The sequence below is a fragment of the Arachis ipaensis genome, chromosome B01 (genome assembly GCF_000816755.2).
Source record: "Arachis ipaensis cultivar K30076 chromosome B01, Araip1.1, whole genome shotgun sequence".
In the NCBI taxonomy this organism is placed as follows: Eukaryota; Viridiplantae; Streptophyta; class Magnoliopsida; order Fabales; family Fabaceae; genus Arachis; species Arachis ipaensis.
In genome coordinates this window covers 2442858-2451762 of record NC_029785.2, presented here as the reverse complement: position 1 = coordinate 2451762, position 8905 = coordinate 2442858, and the positions used below count along the sequence as shown (strand labels likewise).

Genomic DNA, 8905 nt, shown 5'->3' with positions numbered 1-8905 from the left:
AGTTAATTTTGAGCAACTATTACACGTGTGTTAAATTTTGATCCCCTTTATTTCAGTGTGTCCATCCAAGTATCATGAAGGATATTGCATATCATGAATACACCAGGCCAACTTCTATCCAGGCACAGGCCATGCCAATTGCTCTCAGTGGAAGGGATCTACTTGGCTGTGCTGAAACTGGTAGTGGGAAAACTGCAGCTTTCACAATTCCTATGATACAGGTCCGAAATTATTATAGCTTGCATGTTTGACTTAACCATGTAATGTTTTCTTAGATATTATGTTCTGAAAAACCAACCTATTTTAATCATCCTTTTTTTCTCCTTTCAAATTTACAGCATTGCATGGCTCAATCTCCTATTCGGCGTGGTGATGGTCCTCTGGCATTAGTTTTGGCTCCTACTAGAGAACTTGCTCAACAAATAGAGAAAGAGGTGTTATACATAATTTTATTTGGGTTATGACTTATATGGGAAGAGTTTCTTCTTAATTTCTTCAATTAGAGTTGATAATTCTCTGTTGGATCATATATATTATTTGGATTGTCTCCAAATTTTTTATACAGCTTAGTTCACATAGTTCTTGAGTTATGATTCACATGAAGTTTTTTACTTTTTCATTTCCTTTTGAGAAGAATTATTCTATACTCGATAGTGTTAGAGAGAGAGTTCATGCTTAAGTTAGTTATGAGGCCTATTCTAGACTCTTACTTAGCTCCCTCTATTAATGCTTTTTCCATTGAAGGGAATGGTCTATTACTTTCCCTTTATGTCCATTCTTGTTCAAATGATTTCTACTATTTATTTTGTACTTCAAAGCTATTTGCTGCCATCTGCCTTTTTTTTTTAATATTGAATTTTTGTTATCATGTTTCTGTTTAGAGTAAGGATCCTTACAAAAATAATTGTCTCCATGAATAGAAGAATCTTTCTATCATATTATTAAGTATCTCTGTTGGTGTTCTGAATCTCGGGCAGGTTAAAGCTTTTAGCAGATCTCTCGAGTCATTGAAAACTGCCATAGTTGTGGGTGGAACTAACATTGAAAAGCAGGTAACTAAAGACATATTTCTGGTCTGAAGCCCCTTTTGGGAAGTTTAATTATCAAGGAATGCTGGTTATCACTTATCTGGTTTGCATTTAAAAATTCTTTTGGTGTATCATACAAGTGCTTTTGTCTGAAATTGGTATTACATGTTGCTTGATGATCATTTTTATTTGTATTGGATAGGAGTTAAAACTTCTATTTTAATATAAATAGTCCCATTGGTTGGTTCATGTTAAGATGCATGCTTTATGTATGCCTAGTTTGGAAAGAGTTGCCCAGCATTGTCTTATTGTTTTAACAAACTATATCTTTTGGGACACAAGGATCAATAAAGCTTTTTCATTGTAAGTTTATAGTTCCAGGATTCCAGCAAGTTTGCTTAGTTTCTGTTGTGTACGACAGAGGTCTGAGCTAAGAGCAGGAGTTGAAATTGCTGTTGCAACCCCTGGAAGATTTATTGATCATTTACAACAAGGCAATACTTCCCTTTCTAGAATTTCTTTTGTTGTTCTAGATGAAGCAGATAGAATGCTTGATATGGGTTTTGAACTACAGATACGAGAGGTTAGTAGTATTGGTGTTTTACTTCTGTATATGAAGTATCCTTTTATATATTTCATGGAGACTCACTTCCCTAATGTAGATAACTAGTAGGATCTTTACTGTAGCTTTTATGCTCTCTTTCACAGTTTTCCAAATTAGATTGTTCCATGCTCCCTCCTGTTTTTCTCTTTTGTAGCTTGTAGCAGTTTCATTTGTCTGCTGCTTATACGAGTTGGGTTTTGTCATATAACTGTGCAATACTTGAATATCTTATTCTTGATTATTGCACACATATGATCTCTGGAGAATAAATTCAGCATTAAATAACCTTTGATGGAATCCAATTATGTAGAAACTGAAGGAATTACACATCTTCAAATTTTGTTTCCAGATAATGAGAAATCTTCCAGAGAAGCATCAAACACTGCTGTTTAGTGCCACTATGCCTGTGGAGATTGAAGCATTATCAAAGGTCAGGTTCCTTTTGATTTCAATACCTCAGTTTCTTTGGCTTGGTTATTTTCTCCACTGTCCCATACCAAAATACAATGTTATTCTGTTATTTTGAAGTGATTTTTTTGTGCTAATGCTTGGCCAAATAACAAAATCTACTTCATTCTCTATTTGCTTCTCATATTTACTGGTAGCTTCCTAACTACTGCTTGATCATCCATGTTAAATTTTATATACATCTTTTGTGATTCAAGTGTCATTCTTTGTTATTTGGCTCTTATTTAGCTATTTATCTTTTTACATACTGTTTTCTTCTTTACAATTAAAACAATTAACTGATATCGCTAGTAATATTTTAAATTTTGTTGTAAGCTTAGTAATTGAAAGAATTTTTTTGAAGTTCACCAATCTATTCTCTCAAATTTCAGGAATACTTGGCTAATCCTGTACAAGTGAAAGTTGGAAAAGTCAGTAGCCCAACAACAAATGTTTCACAAACACTTGTGAAGGTCTCTGAAAATGAGAAGGTACATCTACGCAGATGACAAATTAATTATAGTTTTGTTCAGATCTGGATTAGTAAATAGCAATATACTGTAGTTTCCTGTTCCCAAGAATATTTGTTATCATTAATTTTTCTGAATTTTTTATTCCTATGTTTTGGAGGAGTGTTTTCGAGAAATGTTATATGCAGTTATACACCACCTTACGTGCAACACTTTCCACTTCTGGTATTAAAGTGATTGATAAGAAGTGAGGAAAGATTAAAAAATTGTCTTTTACACCATAAAGGGAAGGTGTATACAACTTAGTGGTGTACCAAAGAGTGATGTAAATATAATTTCTCTAAAATAATTAAGGAGTGGTGATCGAATGGACTTTTTTTTTATCAGAGGGAACAAATGTAATATAGATAAGAGTGAACTAAAATGAGAATAACAAATAAAGTGGAATATAATTTTTTTTAACTTAGATTAGTTCCCTTTTAGAGCCTTGGAGCAACAGTTGAGCTGTTTCCGTATGACCTCAAGGTCACGGGTTCAAGCCGTGGAAACAAACATTGATATAATTATCAGGTTACGTTGCGTACATTACATCCTTTGGGTGTGGCCCTTTCTTGGACCCTATGTTAATGCAGGATGCTTTTGCACCAGGTTGCCCTTTTATTTAGATTAGTTCCCGTTTGACCGTATGTTTTTTGAAGCTTGCATCGTCTAAAGTTTCTGTTCTTCTGTCGTTTGATTTCTGTTCTGAAATCTTGTCTCATGTTGTAGATTGATCGACTTCTAGATTTGCTTGTAGAAGAGGCGTCACAGGCTGAAAAATGTGGTCATCCATTTCCACTAACAATAGTGTTTGTTGAAAGAAAGGTATGCTTTGTTCTGTGCTCATGCCATATATTAATATCACATCTAAATTTTTGTTAGTTGTATACAAGAAATCAAGAGTTAAAAAATCTTGCATGTTTAATGTTCGATGCACATAATGATCTTGCATGCTTGACATTTTATGTCTTCACATTCTTTGCTAAGTCTTCTCAATTTTTATTGCAACCTAACCTAATTACACCCCAACCCCTCCCACCCCCTGTGCCCATCTTCCCCCCTTAGTATTTTAATATTGTAAAATGAATGATTATAATTTATTTGACTTGTGTGCCTAACTACCTATTAGTATTGGAATTTGGAAACCCTAAGTACTTTGAAATTGTAACGTATTTCTATTGTAGCATAAAATTATATAAGTGACCTCTCTGAAGATTTGAATTTACATCTTTCTCATTAATTCTTTTGGGGTAACTGTAGACGAGATGTGATGAAATTGCTGAAGCACTTGTAGCTCAAGGATTATCTGCAGTTTCTCTTCATGGTGGCCGCAGTCAAAGTGAAAGAGAGGCTGCCCTGCATGACTTTCGGAGTAGCACCACCAACATTTTGGTAATATCTCTCGTACATTGCTAGAGCATATGTTAGTAGCTGCGCAAATATTGTTGAGAAATATAGTGAAGCTTCCTGTGGCTTTCTAATTGCAGTGAAGCCATTGTATTCCTTGGTGTGTTGTATTCCCTTGTTCCTTAAATGTCAAATGGAAAAAAAAGTATTGTATGGTCCCAAATGATTGTATTTATATCCTAAAGATTCTCAGTAAGTTAATACCATTCTTGATACTAATGTCGGCTAGACACTTAAATATCTTGTATTCATGTATGTTGTACATCTGTTTTTCCTTCTTGTAGTTCTAGTTCAAATTTCAATTTTGTTTTATTGTTTGCAAAGTTAACTTTTTTTCACCCACTAGCTATCTTATTCATTGATATTGTATCACACAGGTTGCCACTGATGTTGCATCTCGTGGCTTGGATGTCACAGGAGTGTCGCATGTCATCAATCTAGATCTTCCAAAGGTACTTTGTGGCCAATCATAAACTAATTGATCACCGTATTTTATCTGTTATACACTAGGAAATGGGTTATCTGGAACTGTGCGGGGATTTTCCACAATTAGTGGAGATAGGCCATTCTGCTACAGCTACTTTGGCATCTCATTAGCCTGGTATTTTTTGTTCAAATTTTATTTCATTGAGGAATGCATAATTGAAGCTTCAGTTCTGGCTGCCTCAATTATAGACCATGGAAGATTATGTACATCGGATTGGAAGGACAGGGCGTGCAGGAACAACAGGCCTATCGACTTCATTCTACACTGATCGTGACATGGTGATTGCTATGTTACTTTATTTCAACATGTGTATATATTGAACTATGCTTTTTGTTGATTTTAACATATGGTTCTGCACTTTAGTTCCTCGTTGCAAATATAAGGAAAGCAATTGCTGATGCTGAATCTGGGAACACAGTGGCATTTGCAACTGGAAAGGTAAAATATATTTTTTCTGCTTGAAAAATGTTATAATTTGATATACCATCAACAATGAGTCAAAGCTATGGTGAGTCTTTGTTTTTCAATGAATTCCATGTGAGTCTCACTTATGACTTTTTATATATACAGACAACCGGTGTTTATCCACGAAATTCAACAGGTTTCATTTTATTCTTTTTTTTCGCTTGACTTCTAGGTTGCTAGAAGGAAGGAGAAAGAAGCAGCAGCTGCACAAAAAGAGGCAAATATTGCTTTATCCAAACACTTTGGATTGGGACCTGCTTCAATTAACATCGAAGATAAATATAGATTTATGATTACTACCTCAAACATTAAAAAGGTAGGCGCAGCTGATAGTGCTTGGGATGATTAGTGGAGTGCCAGGTGCTTCCTGAAGATTCATGGCAAATGTCAGATCCTCAAAGGTTGTTAACATAACATATTCTCCCTTCCTATCACTTTCCATTTTCCTTTTTTCAAGCTTAATGTTTTTTAGAAAATATTGCATATGTTGGTTTTGGTCCTTGTAAATTTGTTTTGTTGGTATAGGATATATCAATCTGGGTAATGATTGGGAGTCCTAATCCTCCTATATTTAAATAAGTAAAAAATTCACATATATGTTATATTTTGAAACTATCAAAAATAAAAAAATAAAAAAATCAAAATTTTCTTTATTTAGAAATTAGGAAGATAAATAATTAATTAAGACTCAATTATTTTTCTATCAATCCGTACCATGGTTTGTTTTGCTAAAAATTATGATAATTTTGTTTGTCTTTTCAAATAAGTATTTTTCCCAAACCAATTTATCATAATCTTTCAAGGACTAAAGCTAGATGTTTTGAGAAATGTTTGGATATCAAACTTAAATATTTGCCATTTTTGAAATGTTTGGACTAAACAGTTATGTCTAATTGTTCTTCTTACAACTAGCGACACCATCTTCCCTCACCATCCAATTCTGTTGGTTTTCCTTGTCTATTTTGTAGGTGTTCTGGTTCTTATACTTGGACTGAGTAGATCTGCAGAGTTGTTGCTTCTATGATGTTGGAGATGGACATGTTTCTACGTTTTTAAGTGGACAATTCTACCCATTGTTTTTCACAACAAAGTTGTAGTTTACGCACTTGAAACAAGGTAGCTTGCTAGAATGCTAGATGCTTTGTAGAGGTACCTAACCCGCCTTCAAATGTATATATCCACACATCCTTTGTGTATTCCACCCAGATTTTAGTTTTTTTTTTTCAGTGTCGACTTTATTTAGCATTTGTAGAAAGTCGAGAATTACTTTTATGGAATTTCTTGCACATTTGATGATTTGAAAGGTTATTTGCCGTTTGTCTTGATGACATCTCTATATGTGAGGAGTATATCTGTAAAATGGTAAAGGCCTAAACTTCAAGAGTTATTCAAGAATTTGGTCATCTTGTTGATTATCTCTATTACAATGACGAGAATATAGAAATATTATGATATATTAATATGAGCAATTGTAGCCTGATAGGTGAGATTGCAAATAAAATTCGAAGTGAAGGAAATCCGTCTTCTATTTTTTTTTCTCTTTTTCTTTGTTTTATTTTGACAATTTTTATTGACTCTTAGTTATTATTGGCAGTAAAAATAAGTGTCAATAAAAGTATTATCAATAAAATAAAGGTTCTTTTGATAATTAAATGGTCCCTGACAATACTAAATATTGGGTTGACTGTTAAAATTATTCTATTCAAAATTACTTATTTTTCTTTTAGGGTGGCAGTATCTAAGGTATTGCTATTCCAGCAATGATATTTTTTTGGTATGATGGCTCTTATGGGAATACAATAGATTAGATCCAAAGACTTGACTAGTAGTTGTAGTAGTTTCATCTAAGGTTATAGTCACTTGCTAGAACATAAAAATTCTTATATTGTTATTTTAATCACAACATATATAAGATTTTATTTTATTTCTACAGGTTGAAATGGGTATCAAATATAAATGAAGTTTGATTATTATGAATTATATTGAAAATGATTTGATATGGGAATAAAATTGTGTATATAAACCCTGGTTTTAATTCTTTTGAAATTCTACTCTTTGTATTTAAAATATCAAAACTAAAAGTTTCTGATGGAAAATAATTTAATTATTCATAGTTCAAATATAAATTCTTGGAATAGCACTATAGTCTACAACTTATTAGCTACAAACTCTCTCATAAATTCACCATTTGTTTTACTCTCTACTCACAATTCAACATTGTTGCTATCAAAGGTTATATATATACTTACTAAAAGTGAATCAAATTCAAGATAATAATCTTCATATATAGAAGAAGCGAGAACATACATAAATTTAGATAAAACAAAGATAGAGATAAAAGGGAGACTCAACATAAATTAAACGTTGCAATAATAATATTTCACCAACCCTTAACGTCAAACACAAGATGGAGACACAAACATCTCCATTTTTTTTCTTTATTCCCTATTTTTTGATACATTTTAAATGGCTCCAAATATACAGCAGCCAGCAGGTCCCAAAGACCAGACCAAGCAAAGTTCCCAGTCTCTTCTATTCATCATTGGAACCCCCTCTAAACAAAAGGGTGGTCCCATACACACAACCTTCTCCTAACCTGAATCGGATGACACGTGGCATAAACATATGCACAGGAAAAACACATATCCACCTTCTTATCCTGGGGTCATGTTTATTACAATTATACCCCCTAAGTATAAGAAAGTCACACATCTCAGATACAGAATTAGAAGGAAAAAAATTACAAGAAGATTATGCTAGTATTTTACAATAATCAATGATGCATAATTATTCATCATTAATTATTAATCATGATTTATGAAGCCAAAACTGGGAACCTCTTGTGGCGTATGAAAGCTTGCCTAAGATCATTGTAACCATTCCTGTAATGTTCAAGTGAGAAGCATAATTGTCTTATTGCTTCTCTTTTCTCTTCACCCCCTTCAATTATTTCATCTTTCAACCTTTCATTCTCTTCCACCATCTTCTTAATTTCAACATCTTTTGAAACCACCAATTCTTTTAGGGCACAAATTTCACCATTCAGTTCCTCTATGTTCCTTTCTCTCCCCTTAATTTCTCCATTCAATAACTCCATTTCGCATTCCATCTTCTTAATTTCTTCCTCCAACTGAATCTGTTCATCCAAAACCCTTCTCAACTCCGATTCCAATTGCGATTTCTCCGCCATCTTTTCTTTCAGCTTCACGCGCTCTCTTTTCTCGGAGTTGAATTTCACTTTCCAAAACTCGGATTCCTTCGTGGCCACGCTAATCTGATCCTTCAACAAAGAAATTTGCAGTGTCGGTGATAATGATTCATTAACATTATTGTTATTATTATGCAAATTATTCATCAATTCCATTGATCTATATTTCTCAAGCTCAACCTTGAGCTTGTAAATTTCTTCCTCATAAACCCTAAATCTCTCATTCACATTCCTCAATTCTTGTTCATCCCGAGGAAGATCCATTTCCACTTCCAAGATCCTCCTATTCATACCGCTATCACTGCCACTACCACTGTAGAATCCAGAATTAAAACTCTGGACAGAAGAATTATCCGAAGATTCATCGTCGGAATCCGTCAGAGTCGAAGATCCGTCTCCATCTTTGTGAATTGCATCGTAGAAACAATTGCTGTTATTCACAGCATTGGAAGAACCAAGGAAGAAATCAAACCCTGGGGCTCTATAGCTGGAACCGCGGCGAGGATTCATTGGTGCGTGTGATTCAGAACCGTTATCTGAATGACATGATTGAACATCATGATCGTAGCGTTCTGCTAAAGATTTGTATCCTCGATAGAATTCTTCAACAAGTGCAATCAACTCTGGCCTTTTCTGGTAATACATCTCAGCCTTTTGTGCAAATGAATCTCCACCATCTTCAATTAGCTGCAGCATTCGCTTCACATTGTGTTCCATCTCCGAGGTTAGAGTACATCGCTTCTTCAGCTT

At 33.9% G+C, this 8905-nt stretch overlaps 3 protein-coding genes across 5 annotated transcripts in view; 2 read left to right on the top strand and 1 right to left on the bottom strand.

Annotated features, from left to right (window-relative positions):
• LOC107635283 (DEAD-box ATP-dependent RNA helicase 20) overlaps positions 1-6350 on the top strand; it is an 8495-nt gene extending 2145 nt beyond the window's left edge. Inside the window, exons 3-15 of one of the 2 annotated variants that reach the window (XM_016338751.2) lie at positions 57-221; positions 339-434; positions 978-1052; positions 1450-1611; positions 1982-2062; positions 2472-2570; positions 3318-3413; positions 3849-3980; positions 4373-4447; positions 4671-4760; positions 4846-4920; positions 5120-5348; positions 5916-6350. In XM_016338751.2, the coding sequence (XP_016194237.1) occupies positions 57-221; positions 339-434; positions 978-1052; positions 1450-1611; positions 1982-2062; positions 2472-2570; positions 3318-3413; positions 3849-3980; positions 4373-4447; positions 4671-4760; positions 4846-4920; positions 5120-5296 (1323 nt within the window). In that variant the 3' untranslated portion in view covers positions 5297-5348; positions 5916-6350. Of the gene's footprint in view, positions 1-56; positions 222-338; positions 435-977; positions 1053-1449; positions 1612-1981; positions 2063-2471; positions 2571-3317; positions 3414-3848; positions 3981-4372; positions 4448-4627; positions 4761-4845; positions 4921-5119; positions 5349-5915 lie in introns of those variants that run through there. The other variant, XM_021115620.1, reaches the window with a different exon arrangement.
• Positions 7338-8905, bottom strand: part of LOC107635415 (protein NETWORKED 4A) — a 2888-nt gene continuing 1320 nt past the window's right edge. The window contains exon 2 of one of the 2 annotated variants that reach the window (XM_016338924.2): positions 7338-8891. In XM_016338924.2, coding sequence (XP_016194410.2) covers positions 7763-8891 — 1129 coding nt within the window. In that variant the 3' untranslated portion in view covers positions 7338-7762. The other variant, XM_021115606.1, reaches the window with a different exon arrangement.
• The window catches only part of LOC107635511, a 5961-nt gene continuing 5532 nt past the window's right edge, over positions 8477-8905 (top strand). Inside the window, exon 1 of the transcript XR_002357183.1 lies at positions 8477-8879. The gene's annotated coding sequence lies outside the window, so the exon portion shown is untranslated. The remainder of the gene's footprint in view (positions 8880-8905) is intronic.